At 37.5% G+C, this 27,133-nt stretch overlaps 1 protein-coding gene across 2 annotated transcripts in view; it reads right to left on the bottom strand.

The window, feature by feature from the left end:
- RYR2 (ryanodine receptor 2) overlaps positions 1-21,752 on the bottom strand; it is a 389,904-nt gene extending 368,152 nt beyond the window's left edge. The window contains exons 1-2 of one of the 2 annotated variants that reach the window (XM_051783768.1): positions 21,453-21,752; positions 10,350-10,406 (exon numbers count right to left, since the gene is read on the bottom strand). In XM_051783768.1, coding sequence (XP_051639728.1) covers positions 10,350-10,406; positions 21,453-21,500 — 105 coding nt within the window. In that variant the 5' untranslated portion in view covers positions 21,501-21,752. The remainder of the gene's footprint in view (positions 1-10,349; positions 10,407-21,452) is intronic. The other variant, XM_051783769.1, reaches the window with a different exon arrangement.
- Positions 21,753-27,133: the final 5,381 nt, after the last annotated feature.

The raw sequence follows: 27,133 nt of genomic DNA, 5'->3' as shown, positions 1-27,133 counted from the left end.
ATGATTTCCTTTCAGGCAAAAATCATAAGCATGTTTGATAGTATTTCTAACTCCCCAAACACCTTCCCCAGTAGCCACAACTGGAGACAAATAGACTGCTGCTGTAAAAGGCCAGAAAGCCTCCAGAATGTAGGCAATGCACAGAGCCACTGTTAGGACCCGTGACTATAAAAAGTCAAGAAATCCACAATTGCAAATCCTTCCACAAAAGTGCAAATTAAGAACCACAAAAAGGGAAAAGTGGATGAGAAATGTGAAGTTACAGAAGAAACACAAAGAACTCCAGCTATTGTTAAAAAACAACCCCTTTTTTTCAACAATTGATTCTGTTGCAAGACTGAGCAACAGATTAAAAAAAATCGGAACCTTTTGCTTTAAGCCTACCAAAAAAAAAATTTATAATAATGGCAAATGCATGCAGTAATATTTTCAGTTATGATTCACTGCCCTTTCCAGTACCAGAACTAGGAATCATCAATTAAAAGTTGCACACGGCAGCTTCAAAACAAACAGAAAGTGACACTTCCCCATGCAACATACAACAGCAGCTGCAGAACACAATTTGTTACCAAATTCAGTGTCACCAAGCCTGAAATTAATTCCCCCAAGACACAAACCACTACAGGCTGACACCACACAGCAGAGACAGGGAAAGTATATTCTTGTCCTCTCCCCTCTCTCTTATTGACCACTACCAGAGATAAAATACTGAACGAAATGGACCCCTTGGTCTTCAGTTATTCCTTCAGTTGTTTTTATGTTGTTATGTAATCTACAGTAAATATATAAATACAACACACAAAAGCACTACAATTAAGGATAAAAGTAGTCTAGCATATTTCACTGGGAGCATTGATGTATAGAAGAAGATACACAGATTTTTGAAACACAGTATGTTAGTAAGAGTTAACATCTTAGAATAGCCTTTCTTTTCAGACAGCAAGCACTGCTTTAGACTGGAATTTGTATTTCCTGAGTAAGGTAAACTTCTGACATTACATCATAAATTAAAAGTGCAGTCTTGCATAATTTCTTTTAATTATTCCTTTTAAGGCATTATCTGCATATTTTAAGACCACAGAAGAGGTCTTTAAAAACAACAACAACTACCAAAAAAACCAGGAAAAAAACCACCACAACCAACAAAAATATAAACCAGTAAGAGTAATTGGATACAGTTTTTATTACTATTTTTATAGTCTTTCCATCACCTGACGTGAACTAAATACTTTAGCAATTTTATGTAAGGCATTTTAACTGTGACTCATCTGCAAGTATGCTCTTGCATACTAAATAAGCTGAAAACAGTTGGTACTGCATGCTGAGTGACACTCCTGTTTTGCTTAAATCTTCAGACTCCATCTTCATATGGTATTTCTGTTCCTTTTAGAAACAGTGTACTACTGGTTGCATATCTTTGCTTCTGCTTGCCTTTTTTATTCACCAGTACAAATCTGCATTTAAATTTCAGGTGAGTCATTAAATCCAGTGAAAATGCCAGTCTTCATTCTCACTGAGACTTAACTGCAACCATAAAATCATCTTTTGTTCTTTTTACAACCTCCTAATACCTTGAGAAGACATCTGTGTAGTAACTTGACTGGGAAAATAAAGACAGAAGATCCAGCTCGAAAAGCCTCCTTGAACTGTACTGAAAGAAAAACAGAAAATCTTGACCTATGCAAAGCTTAGTAAAGGTGGCTTCCACAAAGAAAAAATCCACTGTGTTAAACAATTAAATATTTTTCTTACTCAATTCACTTCTTACAGATTCACTGCTTTACCAGAACATAAAACCTAAAACCTGTAAGGCCTTATTAATTAATTGTTTTTTCATTATTTTACTTGTACAAACAAATCACAATATCTAACAAACAAACAGCAAAAAAAATAAAATCACTGTTTTCACAGAATAGACAGAATATTCAGATTCTAAGAATTAATTACCCTCACTTGAAATATTTCATCCAGAATGCAATAATGATAACATACTGAAGTTCAGGGAGGGAAACCAACAGCTAACTACAATTTAGGATTTTAGAGTGTAAATTAAGAGTTTAGTCTATGGTAGCATTAAGGACTTTCTTATCATATATGTCTTCATGAGTTAAGTGGTCATAATATGACATAGCAAATTGCAATATGCTTTGGTTTCTCATCCAGTAGGTATCTTGTATTTACATAATTCAGCTGCAAGGAGATAACATTTAAATAATATAACTTTTAAGTACAAATAAAAGCCATATTGACCACCTATAGTATTGGTACATATGCAAAACAGTTCTATGTACATGAAACATCATACATTTTGTAGGTGCACAGAAGGAACAAACACAGGAATTACAAATTGCCTTCAAAGCCAACTTGCACCTCCTTGGAAACATTCCCTGAAAATTCCTACATTTATTCAATTCTAAGTGCAATTTCTTTTTAGGCACTTCAGGAAATTCCAACTTATTTTAATCAGAGCAGACAAAAACAACCCCCAAAACAAAAAGATTATACACATGTGAAACTTCCCTCCAGGTTTTGCAGTATGTGGCTGGAGCAGAGTTAGAGTTTATCCATTAACACTTGAAACTTGGGACAGGTCCATGAACAAATTTGTTGCTATTTCTGTTCATTTTTAACAAAACATTCTACTCAAATACTATTTTACATGAGGATGTGCACGCTCCCACACCATTGCAGTAAAACACTTTCAGGTCTCCAGCATGCATGTTTTACAGTTATTGCCTGGCTGTACAGTTATTCAGAATAATTGCTATGTCCCATCTGCCATTTTTTCCACTAAGAATAGCTTCTCAAAAAGAATTTTTTCCCAGTCCTTTAATTCTGATATGCCATGAACACAGGAATCATGATGTATTCTACTTTAAAGTAAACATTACCATTAAAGACCAGGCACTATTTCAAACCAACCAGGCAATCACAATTTAGAACTTTCAATTCAATAACTGTAATGTTGGTGGGGGTTTTTTTCCAACTATGCTATTATTAGCAGTATTATACATTTTACACAAAGACTTCTTCATGTTTCTGATAACAACCATTGAATAAGTTGAAAATAAAGTCACCTTTTTTTGTCCAGTCTTCTGTCCATTAGGCCTCGAATCTCTGTACTGACTTCCAGCATCCTCCCACATAATGTCTCTATTGTATGTCCTCATTTTCAATGGCATAGTTCACCAAGTCTCTAAATTCTAATTCACCATGAATCCAGAGGAGCCCAGAAAGGACCCCAAGACATCATCTGTGGTCCTGGGCACACTACTTCATTTCCCTGTCCCTTCGTCTCATCTCAGTGTTTCTCCATCTTGTCTACGCGGAGTCTGTCCCTTCCAGGCGGGAATTGTGACACCCTGCGCATTTGTACAGTAGCATAGTGGAACCCTCGCCTCAGCTGAGCCCTCCAGGCACTACAGAATACAATCAATAACAGTAATTAATTTTGTCCCTTCTTTCCTCTTGTATCTAACTGCTGTGGTCTTTCCCCTGATAACTGAGTATACATATTAGCTCCCCAGGTTTTGTCTCACTAGTAAAGATAACTACTGTTCCCCTCTCTTTAGACCTACTTAGATCCAGCTCTTTAAAGACAGAAACAGTAATTGCTTCTCTTTGTTCAAATTCTATCCCAAAATTGACTTCCTTCAGGGATACAAGAAGTGATTCAGAATTAAAATATCAATCTATATCAAAAATATCAATTAAAATATCAATCTAATATGGAAAATTGTATTTTATACACACACACACATATATATGTGTGTGCGTATACATATATATATAAAATCTCTTATCAAACTAATGGGTGAAGAGAAGGACCAGTCTGTACATAGGGCAGATCCTGGAGTACAGATTGGGCCCTCTGACAATGGTTTAAATTATTTCAGTAGATTCCTATTGACATTAAACACAGGAGAATACTCAGAGAAAACATTCATGTACTTTCATCCATACTCGTACACACACACCCACGCAAGCAGTCAAGAGTCCAACAAAGCCAGAGCTCTTCTGGCAAGGCAAACCTCAAATCAAAATTAGCATTTTGTGCCAGCACCAGTCAACAGTTTCTTTGTGTCAGTCTCTTAAACACTGCAGCACCTATTGCTAGACAGAAAATGCAAGTCTTTTCCATGTAACTATCCCTAATGTGACTATTTAAAAGCTCCCACTATGGATGCCTCTCATAGAGCAGAGGTGCCAATGTGGAGAAATCACAAGCAATTTGTGCCATTTTAAGTGACTAAGACACTACACTTTGAGGAAAACTAAGTCAAATTTGGGTTAAAGCATGGGTAGGTCACCTGCACTAGCACATAACATCACTACCACTTGGTTGCTGTCACCAATGCAGCACCACATAAGAAACATTAAAACATCAAGATGTAAATGTCTTAGCATCATGTCTAGCACTGAAACAGTGCCAAATACAGCCAGATTTCTTATAACTTCTCTGACAGTTTAGGGACCCCTTCCTTAACCAGGAAACAATGACAAAGAATTGCTTTGATTTAGAGACCAAAACACAAAACTTTTCTGTCTTCAGGTTAAAAGTCAAATTGTGACAAGTCATGAGCTGGATTTACACCATTCAAACAGCGGAGGAAAATCCAGCTTTGCAAATGCAAAGTGATGCAATATTTCTGTGCAACTATCTAAAAACTCCAAATATTTCTTTGCAAAAGACTCTTTAACATTAATTTCTCTCAAATCAAAGCTAACTTTAACATTTTAAGTTTTTATATCTGTTTATTTACAAAGATTTGTAGAAATTCTTCTTCTTGTTCTTTGTGACCATCAGATTAATTGTGCCTTTTACTCGGTCTGATAGGGATAAAATATTTTACATACATATTAGGCATATTCTACAACACAATCTAAAGGTTCTTTCATAGAATCTTTCTCCCCTTGTACCAAACTCTCTTTTGAAGTGGTGCGTATAGCAGCTAGGTACTGTTCTTAAAAAAAATGTAGGTAGCTTCCTAATGAGAAATACTTTTTTTTAATTTCTTTCCCATGCTGTTTCTGCAAAGTAAAGAAAAGCCACATGTCAAAAGGTCTTGTAGTTCACTTCAATGTCCAGAGTTGGAATAAGGTATATTTGGACTGACTTAATCAGAATTCTGATTCTGTAAGAGTATTCTGATCATGGGCCATTTTAATTCTGAATGTGAATGACTTCTCTTTATCAAGTTCTTCTAAAAATGTACTTTTATTCCTAATGGAAAAATCCGGCCATCGTGTTATATGGTTCAGTTCATACTGTCTTGCCTGGACCAATACAGGTTCTAAAACTATTGACAAGCCCCAAGGCGAGGCAGGTTGAACTCCAGAAATCACTTCCTTTTTATCCCTCTCTAGGTGCACAAACACTGGAATAAATTGCCACGAGACACTATAATCTCTGCATCTGTGGAGGTGTTCAAAAGCTAAATGGACTAGATGATCTTCCAACCTCACTGATTCTGTAAAATTCCCAAAAACGTCAAGTGTTGTATTACTAATAATTTTGACTATTCAGACTGCATTAATCACCAAGACAACCCCAGTTCAATTAAAACACCTGCTCAGTGCCCAGGAGCAGCCAAAAATCAGCAGGAAAACAATGATGGTTATAATTAATTTGGACTTTACAGTTTTGATCAATCAGTCTCCACACAATTTACAGCAGGTGGAATGCAACTTCATCTTCAAACTATGGACAGAAGTCTGGGTATGAATTCCCACACTGATACACATTTTAACAACTGCAGTTTTAGCAGCAGAGGTAGAGGATACAGTGATTATATGTCTTAGCTTAGATGAGGTTCTTTATGCCTGAAGAGGGTTCTGAGGATTGTTTTATTTTTCAACAACATTGTACTTAAGCTTCTTCTTTAGAGGATGAACTTCCACAAATCAGAAGCTACTTTGCCTAGTGGCCTACCTACCCCTAGTAATAAATATATATTTTGTGATAGGACCCTCATTATCTTCACTCAAACACCAATACTCATAGAGGTCCTTTCCACAGAGATTCTTAACCAAGTATTAGGATAGAGGGGCAAGATTTAATTGAAGATTAAAGTGATTAAATATTTCAGAGATGCCAAATTCCTTATGCAACAAGTAGACTGAAACCATAATACTCGTTCCACAGGTGATCTTTACAATCTGTAGCTAAACAAGTGGCACTTAATTTCTCAGTTTCCTGGACTTCACCCTCTTGCTAGCCCTCCAATCTGATTTCCCTCTGCCTGATCCAAAGAAAAAGCTAAACCAAAGAGAAAAATATTGCAATATTTATTGCTTAGAAATCAGTCCATATTTAAGTTAAATAGTTAGGATCAGTCATAATTCACTGCATTGCTCATGGTTTAAAATTATCTTTCAGAAAAAAATAAAAAAAAATTATCATTTCATTCTTCATCTTGCAACCTCCAAGATTAAAATAATGTATAGTAAATCTCCTCTGTTTAACCCCATTTGCCAACAAAACCATGCCAGATGAGTGTGCAGCTAATCAGTAAAATGTACCAGAACAATGTAAAAAGATTTCTAATGTCCAAATTTGAAGAATGAAAAAAAAATAAAAAAAGGAAAAAAAAAAAAGAGAGAAAATAGTTCATTGAAACTTTTCAGTGGTTTGATAGCTCCTTGAAGCAACCTCAGTAACCTAACATACTGTTAAAACAAACCTCAAAACAAAAAGCCAAACCAAACAAAACCACACAAAACAAAACAAAAACAAAAGGAAAGAAAAACAATCGAGCCACAATATAAAAATAATTCTTCTGCATAAGAAAAGTCTTCAGTTTCAAACAATACTGGAGAGGAGGGTTCCACATTGCACTGTAAGCTGTACCATTGCAAGCTGTACCACAGTTTCATAGATGTCATGTTGGCTGACCAGCTGGGAATGATACCTCTATCAGCTAATCTTTAATAATACTCTGCTTGTCCCCTGGATCATCTCCAAGTCTCCTAACAGTAGCTTCTGGCAACCTCCAGAGTCAGTTCATGAGCATCACATTGTGCAACAATTGCAATGATATTTTGAATTGACACATGTCCAAATTGCAAAATATCATGACGGACTCTATGCACACTTTAGTTACAAAGAATTCCTCTCTGCAATTATTAATGTTCTTCAGCATTGGGCTCATCACAATGCACTGGGTTTTGTACACTGTTTGCCTCTACTACTTGCTAAAAACTGTCTAAACATACAGCATGTAAAAATCCAAACCTTGGTACAAATGACTGAATCTGAAAATATAACATGCAAACAACAGCTAAGAGTGTTAGCTATCATCCCTAGATAGGATATTAAAAGAACATTATTGATGTAACAGAAGTTATGCAACCAAAACAAAACCTAGTGAATTCTAAAATTGCTGACTGATCACACTTTCTCATTTGAATTTTCTTACACATCCAATGAAAAAATAGTCCTTGGCCAGGTACTGTGAAATCAGGATCTTCTGTTAGCACTGAAGTAAAAAGTTCACAATTCCAGTTGAACCTGACAAAAAAAAATGTTCGGTAAAATGAGATAACTGCCTTCCAGTCCTACAAAATGTATGTCTTTATGATTTTACTATACTGTACCTCCTTACCGAGGAACACAGACAAGAGCTTGCTTTCCACTTTGAGGGGGAAAAAAAAAAAAAAAAAAAAGAAAACCAGACAGAATTTCCAGGACAAAGAAAAGGTATGGCTCCTGATTGCCTGAGATTAAAAAAAAATAAAAATAAAAGCCAAAAAGTCACAAGAATCTTAAAACAAAAAAGTTATAAACTATATTTTTTTATATTATAAAACTACTATGAGTTTAAGATACTTACAGTGCTCTTACCTCTTTATGGTATAACATATTTATTATGAAAATATATTGCATTTTAAAAGAATGTGAAATTTAAATCAAAAAATACATTATCTTTTACTTCAGCAAGAGTTGTATTAGGAGAATAAAGAAATGTAGGTCAGTTTTAAAAGAGAGCAAGAGGTTGTTTATACATTCTTCAGTTTTTCTCAAGATCATCCTCTTCAAGACAAAAGATTACCATTTAGGGTTCACCCCTCTGGCTCTTCATAAAGAAAGAGATACATGTTTTTGAAAGAATTAAAAGTTTGAAAATGTTGTTTCAATTTCATATATGGGTTAGTTTAGAAAAAAACAAAGCAAAAAAATTCCAAAACCCTATACACAAGGTCAAGAACAACCATGAAACAGCATCAAGAAAACCTGAAGAGTAAATAATTTGCATATTCATATTTTCAAGCAGCAATATTTTCTTAACTCTGATCAAATTAACTCCTGTGTTTAAGGGGAAAAAAACCAAACAACTGCTGTACAACATTTTAAGTAAACATAGTCATGAGATCATGCTATCGTTTTTAACAATTAGTTTCCAACAGAAGTTACTGTACAAGACAGCTGGAAAACAATGGTTATTGTAGAAATATGCAAGGGAGCAAAGGTTTGCTTCAGTGTATGGAAAATCCAGTAAGTTTGAAGAAACTTACAGAGTACTTTAGCAGGAAATAAGCTGGAAAAGCACTGTTACCAGATACTGCCATGAAAACCACGTGTAAGCAAAAATACTGATTGAAGATCTTTCCATTTAAGCCTTTCAATTTTACTCTAAGCCAGGAGCTCAAGTGCTGGACTAGGCAGAGTCGAAAAATGAGAGCATAAGGTAAACTCCTGAATATTCCTATGCATTTTCTCATTATATATTCTGTTCCAATCCAAGTGCAAGGTGAATTATTCTGATGAACTCAGAAGACTAGCAGATATATTTTAATGTTTACCTGCTCTCTACGATGAACTTGAAAGTGTGTGTAATTTTCACTATTTCATCACTGCCATAGTTAACATAGGAGGCTGGGAAAGCACCGCTGCACAGCAAGAGCTCAGTTCCATCCAGTGCTGATATTCCTAAATTGGGCCTTAGTCAGGCTCGCAGACACCAAAGAAAAATCACAGGTGCGCTTATGATGTTTCAGAAACTTTGTGACAAGATAGTTTCTTACCTTGAAATATAATTGACACTTTCTTCAATAACTAAACAAAGGCAATTGCAAAGGTAAAAGCTTCACAGCAAACAGATCTCCCAACTTGTAATTCAGACCAAGTAAAAAGATATTTTTTTAAAAAAGATACTAAGAAAAATACGACACTAAAATAGTAAAAGAAATTAGTAGGAGAAAGAAGTGTTTTGCACATATCAAGCACCTAAAAAGCAGTACTCCCCCATAGCATAGATGACTTTCTGAGAAAATTAAACAGTATATGTAATTTCATATCCAAAGTAGGGTTCTGTGGTCAACGTAATAAAATTTATGCTAGACACAGCAAAAGTACACTGACAACAGAAAAAAATACAAATGGAACTCTGTAAGAATGACATTCAGTTTCTTAACAAAGACATCAGGGAGATCTGTAGAAAAAGACAAATCCAACTTTCTTCTCAGAAAAGAGGAGCATGTGACAGATTATTACCTTTGCTGAACTGGACAAGATGATATATCTGAGTGGTAAAGTTGGAAAAATTCACCATTAAATGCAAATATTTTGATGGAAAGTTATCAATGTGTACACAATTTTAAACTAATTGTGCAAAAACCAGGTCACACACTTCCGGTGCAGACGTAAGATAAATACTAATTGTGCTTAAAATGGCAGACAAGGATATGAATTCAACACATTTAGGCCATTATATACAACAGTACACAATGCAATTAGTGTATGATTCAGCTCTGGTTAGAATCTAGAGGAGGTTTGACATTAACGTCAGTGAGAACAGAACCAGATTTATAAAAAACATACAGAGTCATATAGAAACCCTTGCAGTCAGGGTCCAAAAAATCATTTCATGGAACGTTTAATGGATGAAGAGTTGATTATCCTGCTAGACAATATACTAAAATCAATTAATTTACATTCAGATTGCAGTATCATTTAAGCAATAGGTAAAAAGCCAGGTTTTTATTTGAAGCAGTAATACAGAGTTTGGTTTTAGGCTTCCGGCCAAAAAATGTATTTGTACTATAAGTATTTTCTTCTAGTCTTTTGCTAATAGAATAACTTTTAACAACCTGTTACAGCAACCTGCCTGTTTTATGTATTTCTTTCATTTAAAAGATTTATTCCTCAGGCAGGGAAAATGAGATCCAGCTAGAAATTTTCAAAGGAACACAATTACTTTCTTCAGCTGATTACTCTGTTTAAAGGTATACAGTAAGGCTACAAACTCATTTCAATTGCAGAACTCCCTGTTTCTCTGCCCCGCCCAACAAAACAAATTACTAGGATACAACCACTAATAGCAAACTGTAACTTTTGAATAAGAACTTACAACAACAAAGTGTGCTTCCCAAGCTCTAGATGTGGTTCCAATAGTCAAACTGTAATTCTGGAACAGACACAAATCATCATAAAAAAACCTCACTCATCAATAACAAGTCACATAGGTACATAAAGAAGTACTTTTGTTAGCACTCAAATGCCCACACAGTTCACCATCCAATCCAACTCATTCCTTCACTGAATGTGTGTTCCAGCCCAAGTTAGTTTATTTTGTTAGTAAATCAAAAAGTGCAGCAAAGCCTTCTCATGTAAACAGAAATGCAAATGCCATGCCTAGAAACAAATGTCCCCCATCAAGTTCTGAAAGTTGAGCACTTCTCACGTACTATATTAATTGGATTTACTTTACAGGATTACAGCTTCAGAAAACTGATACAGTATCTCTCACCTAGAAGTTTTTCAGAGTCGGCAGAACGCACCTCTGTGCAGAAGGCCAGAGTAAACAATTCCCTAAGCCAGGCACAGGATGCCTGCAATGAGGTGACTTGTCAAGCCAGAGGGACAACCCCCAAAACAAACTGGTTTGCAAGGAAAGAATAGTGTCACTGATGCTCTTTTATCTTTACAGCTTGTCAAGAGAAAAATAAACTGTAGAACAGAAAACAGAATAAAAAATAGGCATAACATAGGAAGTATCTAATTCTGCTTCAATAACAGATTTATAGTATAAGGAAAGAAGAAATTCAGGAACTTCAACTAGAATTGCAGTTGACATACAAATTATAAGATAGAATCCAACTAGAAATCTCAAAATAAAAACCAGCAATACATTACTTATGACATAATCAGAATAAAGTGATGCTTGTAACATTATCAACAAAACACGTCAACATTGCAGCTTGATATACTTTAAAACCACATTCATTTAATTTTCAGTAGCTTAAAAGAGGTATGACAATTCCTAGATCAGAAGGGGAAAAAACCAAATATGCTTTCAGCTGGTTGTAGTTAATAAACAGGTGTAAATATTTCAGTATTAAAAAATGCAGGTATATAGCTTTTTGCTGAACTGAGCCACACATCTCACCTAGAAAAAGATACCTCTGTTCACCTTTAGGAACATGAAAATCCAGTTCTCACTACCTAATTACTCATTTTTCACCTCCCACTCATGGAAAATGAAAGTGTTTCTTCTTGCATCTAAACTTAAATTACACTTTCTATATAAAAGCATCTATTTATTTTGAAGAAAAGCCAGGTAACGAGCCTCTCAAAAGGATGACAAAGCTCACCTACAAGTTCTGGCACCCTTCCCTCCTACATTCCATCCCTCTCCCTTTCTAGACAAATTCTGTTCATTTGAAATTGAGGATTTTAGAGTCTTTCAGTTCAGTAAGCTGAAACTTTCCAGAGGTGAAGCATGCAAAGGAAAAGGAAATTGCAGACTAATTCATAAATCAATATCAACGATGTGGAGAAACATATATTACTGAGGTTCTCATTAAAAACTCTCACCTACTTAGTGAACTTTATGGGACACTTTTAATACACTTATTGTCTTATTCTGAGAGAAAAACAAACAAACAAAACCATTGACCTTGCCCTTTGTCAGATCAAGAGAAAAATTTAAAGGAAAAAATAGATAAGGAAAGAAATTCTGAATTTATGAGCCCCCTTGAAGAAAATAACCTTCTACCAATTCAAATGAATGCTTAAATTCATAACTAAAGACAACAGCAAGTCCTACTACACGCTTAGGTTGAAGCTGTGTCACACTTAAAAATCACGAAGAGCAATCAAACCCAACACCAGAAAACATGGGTCTCAGTGACTTTAATAAGAACAAAGGAAAATGACAAAGATTAAAGTTTTGCACTCAGATGTTGAAACTACAAAGGAAAGTAATTTAAAATGAACTAGAAGACGGTACAGAACAAACACAGCACTCTTCTTGTACAAGATACTGCTAACAGATTCCCAAAATGGACTTGGAGGCGTAACATTGCAAGTAATATTCTGAAACTATCCAAACTGCACCAATATTTTTTCTACAGAATTTCAGGAACCTCATAGCAAAATGAGATTTACAGGATGTTTCTACAAGAACCCTGGTCAGCTCAAAATGGAGACCAGGTCTCCACTGACGATTTGTTTACAATCCTTTTTTCTTGCAAGCTTTAAGATTCTTTTTCCATCAATGTACCAGTATCAAAAGTAGTAACTTTTTAAACGCATAATTCATTACATTAGACATATTAGAAGTAATTAAAGCATAAATAATAGTTGACATACCTTATCAGGCAGTCAGACTGTCACGTCAAGACCTACTAAAAAACATTGTAGGATATGAATCATTAACTCACAAGCTTACCATATTGAAATTCAGTCAACAATGATGGAATATCTATGGCATTTGTGTTTTCTGGATTTACCTATGTAGCTATCACCCTTCTTTCAATTACTAAATATTAAACTATTGGGGTTCTTTAGCTAACAAGCTATTCAGAAGGACTACTACATAATTCCAAGACTACAATAAACTAGGAAGACTTCTTATGTACACACCAAGAAATAGAACCTTTATCCACGTTACCCTTACTATGGCAGCATCATATTTGCATCTGTGATAGTACTGATTCATGGACTCTTTGCCTCAACAGTCATACTTCAGCAATGCTGTCTAACATTTTTGGCCCTGAAAATTCATACAGTGTTATTTGCACAGACTTTTATCTCTATTAGTTCCTTTATTAGGAGAGTTAGATCTCTACAGCCACACTTGCTGGGATAGATCTCATGAATGAATTGCTCCACGTCTGCATGAATGCAACACTGCACTTTCTTCAGGTGCCTGCTGGTACCTGTCAAATCATGAGCTAGCTTTCTGTGCTAGCTGGGGCAGAAAAACAGCAACCAGAACCCACATTTACTTAATACAAGCTTTTTAAAAAAGATTAATCCAACAATTAAGCAGTGAAGGGGTATTAAATTACCTCTACAACCAGAAGAAAGGTTCTCTCCATCCCCATTTTGTTCTTACTGAGTATTCCCCTGTACCACATATTGCGAATTTTTTTACTTTCCTGTAGCATGGAAAAGGGCATATGCATTCCATCTCCCTAGTACACGAAATAAGACTGTGTAAATGCACAAAACTGTCCATGCATTAGCATTGCAAAATCTACTTCATAAATGTGCAGAAAATAGTGAAAAAAATGAAGTCACGCAGTTGGTGCTTCTTTTTTGGCAAATCCCCACTGTTAGGATCACACAGAATTCTCGTGACTGTTGCAGGACTAAAGGTTTCTTATCCACCTGTACAGGTATTTAGATTTCCTCTGTTCCACTGGAACCAAATGTTTTAACAAAGACTGCTTCAGGATGAAGACTGTGTGTCTGCAGGGAGAGGTTTAATGACCTAGCCTGTGTTTAGCATGCCTCTGTTAGTTCTAACTAAATTATTCCATTTTGCAACTAGAAAATAAACACACCATAGGGGATGTTCAAATGTTTATCAGCATGGCTACAGTCCTGATGTACAATGAAGATCAGTTATCAGTGGATGAATCCAACTATCCCGTAGTTTACCAAGTTTTATGCAAATCTATCCAATTGCCTAGGCTTACTTCAAAAACTGCAAATTCCTTTCATTCCTCCACCTAAATTTTTACATAAGTAATTCTGTTTGCTCATCAGAGGAATGAAGAGGCTCATATACCAAGGGAAATTATGTGGCATATTCAGCAAAGGAAGATACCTTCCTCTTTCCCATTTTCCTTTTTATGAAAGCAAAGAATGCATCCCACACAAATCCCAGGCACTCATTTTTGCCAACTTTGCCTGGTTTGAAAGGAAGAAATATAGCTGTAAGAGACAGCCATTTCTGGCTTGATTCCACTGATAAAACTCCACTTTCTCGCAATCCTCAGAAAGCCAATGCAGATTTTGTGTTGCTTCTTTTCATCATTCCTTTGAAAGAAGGATTTAATCAGGGACATTCTTCAAATTCAGTGCACTCAGTTTTCACAGTAGGATTCCAGAGAGGTTTTTACACAGGTAGAGAGACAGGACATGCCAGCATTTGGCATTTGGTTCTGCCAGCTAATATCCATCAGATATTATTTCCCACAGTCAAGTGAAAAACAACCAGGTAATACAACTATGTTGTTATGCAGCATTAATTACTCTGAAATCCTCTGGGAAGTTACCTCACAAAATGTAATGATCTTGTTACTCCCTCTCAGTGCTCCTAAAGTGTTCAGAATATGAAAAAATCCAAATTAAACAAAGCAAAAAACTTGTCCTCCACTAAAATGTGGTCCATGATAAAAATTAACTGATCCATGCATCTTACAGAATGTATCTTGGAGATTTTTGCCAAAGTCCATCTTTGAAGTCTACTGAATTACTAGGTAATCTAATAGATCTACAATTTTCTTCAAGCACATGGCAATTTTAAGGAAGTCATTCCGGACTGTGATAAAAAATAAAGTATGCCACAACACTGAAAGAGTATACTCATCTTTTTATTTAAAATTTAATGTAGCTGTTAGTGTGAACACTCTTACAAACACATTAATATTCCTTTAAAACTGACCATTATAGTATCACATTTAAACAGAAATTGCAGCTGTGAGGTAAGCTGATACAGCTTACGTTATGACATCTTACCTATCCTATCTTTCCCTTTCCTAACAGGAGACATCTAGACATTATTTTGTTTTTATTAAGCAATTTTGATAAGCTAAGCAAAACCTTCTACTAAATTACATGCCTCAAACATACATTTATTCCAATCCATAGCTGAGTAACATATCACTGGGTTCTAGAAGCAGCAACATATTTTAAGAGTTTAAGCCCTTCACCTGACAAGTTGCACCATCATTATGTAAAAAAATTTAAAAAGAAAAGCAAAAGTTCTTTAATAAGTGAATACATAATCAGTTAATGAATCTCACACTTAATAACAAGGGACTGCAGCATAAAACTACCCTGCAGTAAAACCACAAGGGAGGTACTGCCAGTCTTTGTTAGGAAACTGGGGTGACCTCTTCTGTGATGATGTTTCAGGCAGTAGCTGCCCTTAAGTTGCTCTGCTTTTTTTTTCAAGGAGAACAAAGAAATACCATTGCTGTGCTCCTCGTGGGCACAGAACATTTCAGTAAACTCCATACTGCTGTGGTTGCTTTTAAAAAGCTTAAACTGTTATCAAAACTAGTTCCTTTATGCCTTTTCTCAGTTGCCGAGATGCATCAGGCAGACTCTTCAAGAGGCCCTCCATTTCCAGAATGGTATAGACAGCACAGCCAGACAAGTGCACAAGTGCCATACACTTGCAACACATAGTATAGGTCTTTAGCAGAATACAGACTAGAGACGTAAAATGATACCTTACTTTGATATATGAAGAAATTTCAGGGTATAACTGTGTCAAACAAACACAGTAAGATAAAGTTTCAGATCCTTTCATTCACCCTGATAAAATGTGCTCGTTTTAGAGTTCAAAGGTTATTTATGTACCAGTATCATGACATAAAAAAACCCAAATTTATTGTATTGAAGTTTTATTAGGAAGTATAGGAATACTGAAGTTTTATTAGGAAGTATAGGAATACATATGCAGTTCTTGACTTTCCTTCTGTCATCCACCACAGTTACTTTTTCAGTCAATTCAGGAAGTTTAAACAAAAGCCTAGGTGTAATTGAGAAAACAAAACCAAAACTAACTCAGAGTTTCAATACGAATCACCCATAAATATAAAAACCAGAAGATTTCTGTATTTTCAGTTTAAACCATGTACTTCCTGGGGTCAATCCACTGACAGTATTTCCCCACACAGTTTCTGTTCTTTTACCTAGATTCAAAGAAATGTTTCAGTGCATCCCTATCCCTGCACAAGAAAGACCAGTGTACTTTCTTGAATTAGGATCATCCTGCACACTTTCCACACAGCTACATTAGAGGAAAGACCACCTTTAACAATATGCCTCTAGTAATATAGCATTTAAATAGAGAAGTGAAAGTCAGATATAGCTCTCAAGACCACTGTACATCTTGGGTCAGAAATTAACTGGAATTCTCTCTTTACGGTCTGTCCACAGCTTAAGTCCCTACAATGGATTTTCCTCAGGCCTTCACAATACTAAAGAGCAGCATGCATCAAAACATCTTCAGGAAACACAGCTCTGTCTCTCAGAACATGAGGCAAGCAACTCACAGGGCTAGCAAGAAACTTCCCTGGTGGACCAATCATTTGCTACAGTTTCCTCAGCTGCCTTCTCACACATCTGATAAAGACAACTTCCAAAAGCAGAACACTGGACAAGACAGTACACGCACTAAACAAGTGATTTTATCCAGTAATATAACTCTAATGATGGTATAAATTGTTTGGCAAACAGTTCTGGAATAAAAAAATTTATATATAAAATGTTCACATGCAATTCCCAAATACAAAATGGACTACACGTCCTGGCTAAAACCCATTCACTACAAACAGCCTGTCCAGCTCAATTCCAAAACAGAATTTGAGATCATATTCAGTATCTGTACTGCAGTGCAGTGCCTTAGAGAGGAAGGTACAAATGCTGCAATCTCAACCACGCCATCCCTCACATGAGCTGTTAAACAGTGGTCTCTTGTGTCAGTCTCTGGTGTATCTCCAAAAGTCACACACTGACAAATAAAAGAAACACTTTTTAAAATAAACAAAAAATATCCAAAGTGTTTTTCAGCATTATTTCATTCTAAAATTGCTTCTAACATCCAAGATTGCTTTTGAGCATTTTCTTCAGTGCACTCTGGGAATCATGTTTGTATGTTTGATGACTGCAGCTACCAGAATCTAATGTATTGTGATAAACTCCTTTAAAGATAAGCAGGATAAATCAAGGGATTAAAAAAAAAGCAAACTTTTTTTTCTATTCTATTTTACTGAGAGATTCACATAGCAATTCTTCTGATGTTTAGTGACTTATTTTACAATAATCTTCAAACCTCATTTCTCCAGGTTCCTTTTGTGTCCTCTAATTCCACAGAATCTTCATTTAGGATGGCATCTAAGCATATGATTATTAGTCATATTTAAAGTGACACTTGTTTAAATATTGCCATAATGAGGAATATCTGGAACAGAAGTGACTCTGGAATCACAGAACTCATGTCCTTGAAATGTGAATACATTATATTCTTCATTTCAGAATGAAGCAAAAATCTCTGCCATAAACTTAATTCTTTTATTATCTGAAGTATTAAAACGCAGCACTGAGTGAATAAAATCTTTTGCATGTCAAACATGAATCCTAAGTAATGTTTAATTTTATTTAAAAGTACTTTTCCAGTGTTGCAAAGTAAACTTACACTTTTTTCTGGCAGTCACACTCAGAACTATTAAGCCCATGTAGAAAATAAGGCAGCACAGAATATGTTCACACAGGTAAAAATTCTATATTACTGCAACATTCTAATAAAAAAAAATGAAAAATAAAAGAGAGCGCAACATGGAACACTGGCATTTCAACCTTTACAAAAAAAAAAAAAGGGTGAAAAAGAGATGATGACTCTATCTGACCTGGGGAAAATATGCTGCTCACACTGATTATGCTTCTGATTCCTGACAGGCATGGTAGTCTTCACTGTCTCAGAAGACAGTGACAAAGACCATAACCCAGTCAGGCCTATTTTAGTGTGTCCTGGTGGTGTCTCCTACCATAAACAGCTAAAAGACGATCTGCTTCTACATTGAGAAACTCCACAACTCTAGAAAAGCATATATACTGGCATCAGGAATATCACAAGATCAAATAGCTAAATTACACATTTCTCATCACTTTTAGGTACATACTGCTCCCAAAATTCAGGACACCTTTAATGAATATAAGGAACATATATAGGCAGTATTTCATTGAAACACGGCAATTGTTTTAATCCCTTCACCAGCTTGTCCCCCCACTCCATGCAAAGGCCTTCCTCTATGGGGATTCTATATCACGAAAAGCAGTCCTTGCAAGTGTGCATTATGGAAGGAGACTGTGCATTTAGGCAAAAACATCTTCTGTTCTCTCCTGCAAGTCTGAACTATTTTCATGCTGGTTAAACTACACATCCTAAAAAAAAAAAAAACCTCCAAACAAAATCAAACAAAAATAGGTAATTTCCATATTAACTATAAGTGCTTTAGATTCTTGACTGTAAAGACCAAACAATTAAAGTCTATTTTGTACATACCTTGTTCTTTTTTAATACTTAAAAGCAAAATCTCCTCTACAAGGAAAAAGTCTGCTCCAGACACACAACTAATAAAAGCAAGGGCAAGATACTCGCTCCTCTTCAATTCTCTTCCACAATATGTGTGCATTCACTAGGAGAAGTCAGGGGAATGTATGCCCAAGTCTAAAAAGGGCCATACATAATGAAAGGTCATCTCCACCTGGAGCATTCAGCAAAGTAATGAGGGAGATCCCTGTTTGTGGAGAAACGTATCATTCACAGCACTAGAGAAGATTTCCTTGAGGAGAACTGAACAGCACAGAGCTGAATCCCAGTCTGCCCGAAGTTATCTCAGACAACGTAAGGACTGATGCTTCCAGAAATACACAGCACTAACAGGTTATGTTCACTTCTCAGAATTGATGCAGCAAACTCAAATTATTCCCGAAAGAAACAGAAATCCACCCTAGCAGCAAAATTTGCAGGAGATAATGCATGACACCACCTTACCAAAAAAACAAGAATAAAATAAGAGCAGCAAGAATAAAATAAGAGCAGCAAACAAAAAAGAGGGATCATTAGGCATATAGGAATGTGTAAAGAGAAAGGAAAAAAGAAATTATACATCAACATGGGGGGCAAATACAAGTTCAGTTTAGTCCCTTAATGCAAATAAAGGGCATTTTTAATTGAGTAAAATCTCATATGTCTCCTTAAACATTAAAAAAATATAGTGTAAACACTTCAGGGTAAATTCTAAAGATGCTACAGTAATTTTGAAATATCAGAAAAAGAACTCACAATTTTAGAAAGTTTATCAGGTCCTATCAAAAAAATACGAAGAGCACTGCTTACATGTAGTAGGCCTACAGATGTCATCCTGAAAATATTCCAAGTATCGAATGCTTTTTGCTTGCCTAGAGTGTTCTTTGAAAAGTTCTTGTTTATCTATGAAACATTTATGAATGGGTCAGTCCTTAATTCCTATTTTAAAAATAAATAAAAATAAAACCTGCAGCAATTAGCAGGTAATATTCAATTTCCAGTGCTTTCTATCAATCACATTCAGAAAGTTATGCACAATTAATAGCTTTAGAGAATACTAGTCCAAGCTTTCTAAGAATAGACAGAAGGAAAACTACATTAAAAAATATGTCTAAAGCAAGAGACTTTTCTGAGTAACTTGGACAAAGTGGAAGGAAGAGAGGAGTAAAAATCACTACTTATATACCACTACAGATTAGAGATTCAAAACTTCACATGAAAACAGTATTTCTCAGGCCTTTTTGATTTCACTACACAATAAGCCTCCCCCAAGCCTCAGTTTACCATATTCAAGGTCATTTTGCCACCAGTACAACATTCTAAACATTTTTAAGTATTATCTAAGACTGGGTTTGCCAAATCTGTATTAAGCCTGACACACATTATCAGGAGTGCTGTTTTACATAACATGCTGCTGCTGTCAGGTGCTGGAGTTTAACATTACTGTATACGTGCTGAGAAGTATTAGCATGCTCACTGCTCCTCTTTCCCTATTAAGCATTCAGATAACACGAGCTAAGCTTAACATTCAAGCCTGCAGTAAAACTGCCATTGTACAAGACTTCCAAAAATGTTTACCAGTGAGAAGCATTACTAATTAAACTCTCATAAATTGAGATGACAAATTGTCTTTCACAGAAGTATTTTTCTGTTTTGTCTTTAGGTGTTACACAACGCTAAAATAGAAGTCACATAGCACTAACAGGAAAAAAGTTGCCAATCTTCATGCCAATGTTGCGTAACAGCTGTATTTGCTGTAAAAGCAGATTTTCCAAGAATCCTCAAACAAACAAAAAAGGAATAACAGGATATATATCTATTATTTTAGGGTTTCTGGTAGAAATAGAAGATGACTGAGATCCAGGATTCACAATGCTGCAAACAGCATATGAATATGCTTCACATCCACTCAGTGGCTTGCTTTCCCCTCCTTTTTAGATGTATTTTCTTACAGGACGTCAAACGTGAACATTTTCTAAATCAGACTGCACTAAATGAAAAGGAACTTAAGCTTTATCCTACAGTCTCGGTGTTTTCAGTTCTACTTATCAAATGTCTCAGCAATTTTTCCTCAAACTGGCACGGTTTGTATACACCACTATTCAAAGATGCCCACCTGCAAAACTTGCTAGGATTGTGCATATAAAAGACACTTGGGAGATGGCCGAGAAGGTAAATAAAAGCAATGTTTGAAGAAAAACAATCCAGATAAGCATTAGATGCAGCAGTCCAGATGTATTAATTAAACTGAGGGAAGAAACGCTCTAACGCCTTAACATGCTTTGGATCTAAGTAACGAAAGGATGCGCACGCCAGAAAAAGCCGTATTAGTCTGTGCCCAGCGACGAGAACGCTTGCAAGTTAGTGGGAACCTCCGTGGGGAGGGGGTAGGGTGGGAGAGGTGCTTTTTTTCCCCAACTCTATTTTTGCAAAAGGAGTGTGATTGCAGCTTTCGCGCTGGGGATGGCTGCTCGGTTAGTATCTGCAGTACGCGAACACATTGGCGGGTGGGAAGGCAGCAAGGAGAGGTGCTACTGGGAAAGCGCCGCTCGCCCCCCACCCGGCTGCCCGCCCCTCACCCTGCCCGGGGTACCCCCGCCGCCTCCCCCTCCCGCTCATCCCGGCATCGCCAGCAGGGAGGGCGGGCGGTTGTCGCCCCTCTGCCTGTGGGTACGGGGCCACACGGTGCCAGGTGGAGACGAACGGGGCTGGAGCTCCGGAGCCCTCCGACAGCAGCCCCCGGGGCGGCGGGGGCAGCGAGCACCCGCCTCCCGCTGCCCTCTCCCGGCTCCCACCCCGGCGAGCTCTGGGCGTCTCCCCCCGCTGCCCTCGGCCGGCGCAGCCCCGACCCCTGCCCCACGCCAGCGCGGAGGTGAGGGAGGCAAGCGCGGCGCTTACAGTTCGCAGGAACTGGATCTCGTCCTCGCCCTCGCCCCCCTCGGCCATGGCTCCCCCTGTCTGTCCTCCTCCCGGGCGCTGCTCCCGGTGCCCGGGCGGGCGGCGGCGGTCGCTCCCCGCGGGCAGGCGGCGATGGCAGGAGGCTCACGGCCGCACCGCACCGGGCTGGGGCAAGTGCAAGGGCGGCGGAGCCGGCAACCCCAGCCCGGCCCCGGCTGCGAGCGGGGTGCGGGTGCCCGAGCCCCTGCAGCAGGTTGACAGCGCTGCCCGGCTGCCAGTCCTGCCAGGGGGAGGGGGATGCGATTAACCGGGGGAGGAGGGGGAGGCGGAGCTCCCCAGCCCCCCCCGCCGCTGCAGGTGATCCGCAGCCCGCTCCCTCCGCACTCCAAACGCGCCGCCCAGCGCCCCTTTCCGGCTGCTCCGCGGAGAGGCGGCCCCGGCCGGCGCGGGGGGCTCGGCCGGGGGCGCGCCTGGGGCGGTGATGCTGCTGCCCTGGCCCGCCTCACGGTCTGCTCGCACGGCCCGAGCCCGGGGCTGCACCAGCCCCGCCGGGAGGCACCAGCAAGGCTGGCCGGCGCCTTGCCTGCCTGGGCACGTCTGTCCCGCAGGAGTTCTGCGTGATGTGCTGCACTGAGAGATACCTCAGGAGAGGTATTAATTAAGCGGCTCTGCGCCAGTTTTTTTGCCAACCGACAGTACTGTCGGGGAGAAGGGGTGGAAGGTACAACATGGCTTCACCGGGTGTTGTACCTCAACCACCGTGAGTGAGCTTAACCCAGAGCGAATATAAAGCTTTAAATACCATTCCCTTGAAGGATAGCTACCGTGTGTTTACCGTAGCGTGAAGACAAGGGCTGCCATGGAATAGCTCATCTTTTGAGCATTCGTGCAGACCGTACCTTACCATGGACACATAACCCCATCGCAGGAAAGATGCTTGGCCTCCAGCAAAAAAAAGTCTGGCAAGCCACGGGAGCTGCCAGACTTTTAACAGCAACAGCTCCCTGGAACAAATACATGGCAGAGGGGCTCTGCTAATGTGATGCAATGATCATGAGGTGAGGACAACAGAATATCTTAAAAAAGAGTAAAATTGAAACTGGATCATTGACAGCTTAGAATGTGTGAGGGGTGTGTGACTGCAGAAGGCTTCTGAAGGACCAAAACTGGTAAACATAACGAAATCACGGTTATTTTGGTAATCAGGCTGTGTGGCTAGCATAGAAAAATACATAAGTGTTTCTAGAGGAGCCATACCCATAATCTGTAACTGCACACCGTTCAAGGACATAATGAAAAAGGGTTATCAAACACCTAGGAGATTTTATCATTACTTCCAGCAGTAGAAAACCTGTTCTTCTGACAGATTGGAAACTGCAAGAGCAGCCATGACCCATAAGGCCTCTAGAGCAAGTAATATATTAGTATTTAATATAAAGGTTCTGCAGATGAACTCCAGAGTTCTGCAGATGAACTCCAGCATTTCCTCTATAATTTCCTTGTTTCAGTTACTACTGACTTCAAGAGATTTTTACCTCTCAAACTTACTCCTGACCAAAAATATTTTTTTCTAAGAATGATAAAGACATTTTTTCATATTTTTCATTCATAGTTTATTCAAACCTCCTAAATATCCCTTCCTCCATATTATTTAAAGTGAGAGATATTTCTTGAAACCTACCCCAATTATGAGGAAAAGTCCTGGCTTTGGATAACTTTAAAAAATTAGGATTTATGAAAATGCACTGAACAAATATAATTGCACTTTATCCTACTTAAGCACAAGTCAGTTCCAGCACTACTATTTGTGAATGTTTCATATGGTTGTAAATCTCAGTTCACATGAATTTACAGGACCAAGGTCTGGATTGTCGAACGTCCAAGATACCTTCCATAATGCTTTGAAGGTGAGTATTAGATTAGATGCCTGTTTTATTTCCTGCATGAAATGCAAGGACATTAGAGAGAAAAGAAAGAAAAAAAACTATAAATAGTCCCCTATATCATCGCTGCCTGAAACATTTTTTACAGTTTTCAGCACATTATGACATAAGGAAAATCGTTCCAAGAATGTGGAGCTGATGATACCTGGTTCCTCACAGATTTGAAGCTCATAATTAGACTCCTTGGTTTTTAGCAAGATGAAAACTCTTTCTGAAGGTTCTCAAGGCTAGGGCAGTATTATTTCTCTAACATGCAGATTTGTTGATGTCTAATGTAAGTGAACTGTATGCTGCAGTTTTTCAGACACCAGAATATTATCTGCTATCTTCTTTGCCCATGATTCTCTTGTAATGAAATGACTAAGAGCATGTATGATACTATTAGTCCTCTGTTAAATTGTTGGAATTTTCCAGATAGTTCAAAAGATATTACACAGTAACAGACATACCACACCTGGCTATGTTAGATAATTTGCTTAGAAAGCAAAGTTAAAAGCAGTGAAGGTAATAGATTCTTCTGGAAACTTTCTGAACAGGGTCATAAAGGCCAAACGTAGTTGGAAGCACAGCTTCTTGTTTGATTATTCATCAAGGACAAATATTCATATGTGCAGTACACATAGAATATTGTATGTACATATCTGCAAAATACGTATTAGATATTATAAAATATCCACAGAATGTAAAGTCAGCACATGCACAAAAGCACCTGAACAATCTAATTCCTGATGGACACAGTTTGACTTTCTCTACGTTACCTGCCCACACCAATCAACTGCATTATATGTGCCTCTCCCTTTTGACTCAAAACACACAAGGTTACTCTACCCACGTGAAAAAATCAGGAATGTTTTCAAAACTGGACTGGTGCTGTGTCTTAAAGGGAATGCATTTTGGCTGATGTGAGGTTATGGTTAATTGCACTGAATAATTAAAAACAACTGATCGGTTTTAAGTGGAAATAACATGATCATTTCTATCATAACAGGAAGCAACATAAAGTTCACAGACTTGTTTCTGAGATGAACTCATAGTAAAACTAGAAGAATAAACATCATCCATGGCTGATATTTGCAGGTGGAATTCAGTGGAATTGCATATTTTGTGTGGGTGCAGAGGAACAGGGCTCCTCGCTCCAGGACTGCCAGTCTCAAAGATCAAGGTGCCAGTCAACCCCCTAGCGATAAACTTTGTGTTCCTCACTGTTATTTGTTCGTTTTCAGTCACGCATTACATTTGATTCTGGCCACTGTTTTCCACAAGACTGAAGATTTTTATCACCAACTGACAACTGTGCCTTCCACAGAAAAATGCAGAAAACATTAGACCTTACTTCTGCCAAAATAATCCCATGCTGATTTGGGAATTTAAAAGTTTTAACACAGCCTCTGAAAATTAACAGAAAGTTTTAGCAAGAAAATTGTGGTTCCTTGCAGCTCTAACTTATGTTTTGTTAACTATCTAGCTGTCTTATGACATGTGTGTAGTATGCCTATTTCTTTTTTGCCCAATCTGGAAGAAGTCTTTCAAATTTTTGGTCCAGTTCTCCCACATTATGTGGCCTGCTGCTTACTGTAGACCTTTTGTTGCCCTGTTCTTGTTATGTTTTTAAAATGCCACTTGAAATCTGCCCATCTTCATGCACGTTTGTAATTGTCACTATAACAGGTACTTTACTGAGTGCATTTTGCCCTTGGATGGCAAGGGCTTCTTGTTCTTGCAAGCCTAGTTTATCAAGGCAACAGCACTGTTAGGACCCATAATATGCCCTTAACAACTTTCACCAAAAAACAAGTTTCTTGGTATAATGCAAGGAAGTACAGCAGCACCAGTGTGATAGTGCTTCTGAGGTACTGCAGCAGGATTCTGAACTGAACATAAACTGACACTATTATAAGAATTTTAGCACTTTAATTTCACAAATTTTATTCACTTAGAAGATGCATAGATAAGTTTGTATGCACACACTAAAAATAATAATCTATGTAAAACAAACCGAGTTTGCTGTCTATACTAATAACAAGTATTGTAAACGTTCAGTATTTAGTAACATGAAGGGAACTCCCAGGTGTTTGTTTTCATCTAGCAGAATATACTACCACACTATTTTTTTCTTCTTGGAGGCACAGAATAAGATAACACCAATAGGAATTAAATGGGGCAGATATCGTGCTTTCTTCCTGTTCTTTCTTACAGCATGTCAGACTTTTCAACCAGATATCAATCTTGCAAACATGTTATTTCAAAGGGTGTAAAACTAGAGAGATTGCATCTTCTATCATGTCATAAATCAACCCCACTGTGGTCAATGAATTGGAATCAATGTAAAATCTATGCCAGTTTAGGTCACAACTGTGACTTGGAAAGAAGAATAAAATTAGTAGACCCGATTCCACACTGAATTTTAAAAAAGAATTTATTGCAGATTAGCAGAGTTTAGGTGAACATAATTATACCTAACATCATATAGGTATATGCTTGTCATGATCACCCTGGAGTTCAATAATATACTGCATTTTCTTCAGTTGGTGTTTATCCTGAACCCATAAAATACAGTGTAAGTGTTAATTGCATGTCTGTTATTAGGTATGTTTTCTGTACTCTATATATAGCGTTATGTAAGAATTTACTACAGGGATACAGTGCAATAATAAAATTTAGACAGTGAAATTTTTCCTTTTTTATGAAAACTTCTGTTCTGCAGCTACTGAGCTCATGTCTAAGTGTAGTCTGGAATATGGCTGTGCCAAAGTCTGGAAATCTACACTTCTCACCCAAGAACAAGAAAACAACACTGTCTGAAGCATCCTTCCCGGGAAAGCTCAAAGCTTTTCATTTCTCTTTTCATTATTTTGTGTGGGATTATTAACATTAACGAGGAGGTATGGATCTTGTGGCTTATATTTTTGGGAAAAAGAGTTTGCTTGTGTTTTCATGTTCTTGTCTCCTTTGAGTTTTTATTGTTCTCTTGAACTTTTTCTAATATACTGTGTGATAAATTTATTGGAAACTGTGGGGAGACACAAAAGAAGAAATAGTTTTTTGAAGGCCCTTTTTTTTTCCCTTTGGTCATTTTGTAGGCATTAACATATTATGTTTCTAAGTAATATTGGTTTAAATTAAAAGAGCACATGGAATAGCGTTCTCAAAATAGAATTTCCTGTTTTTCTCAGTCTCGTAACAGATTATATCATTTTGTAACTATATATATGTACTATATGACTATAATGTATATAAGGATATATCATCTCTCTCACTTGTATTAATAAATGGAAATGTGTTTAGTGCTTTCTTCAGCTTCTTGCAACTGACATTCCATCAATGTTTGGCCAATGAAAAGGAAGGAATAGAAAGGTAATTTTAATTTTGTTGATAATTTATGTTAACCATGCATTAGTCTCAAAAATCAATGCTGTTGCAAATAGTTAATCAGCTTTTCAAAATCTTTTCAAGTAAGTGTCTAAATATTCCATTTTATTCTGAATGAGTTAATACCTGAGGACCTAAATAACTCCCTGGAACGAAGACAAGGAAATCCCTCCTTCTAACTCCATCAATCCACTGTATAGTTTTCCAGTAAACTTATAAAACCAGAAAAACTTCATCCCCTGTCCCTACAATGGCAATCTTTGCTATGAAGTTGAGTTGTGTTATATTTAACAATTCTGTTTCTAAAGCAATAGGCAGTTTCGTGGGAAAAATTTTTGTAGCCACAGCGCTACTCTGAAACTTGAGAAA

Source organism: Manacus candei, unplaced genomic scaffold (assembly GCF_025592945.1).
Source record: "Manacus candei isolate 608988 ecotype Guabito, Panama unplaced genomic scaffold, ASM2559294v1 h1tg000017l, whole genome shotgun sequence".
Taxonomy (NCBI): Eukaryota; Metazoa; Chordata; class Aves; order Passeriformes; family Pipridae; genus Manacus; species Manacus candei.
The sequence above is the reverse complement of the archived record's forward strand: the minus strand, read 5'-3'. Positions and strand labels throughout refer to the sequence as shown.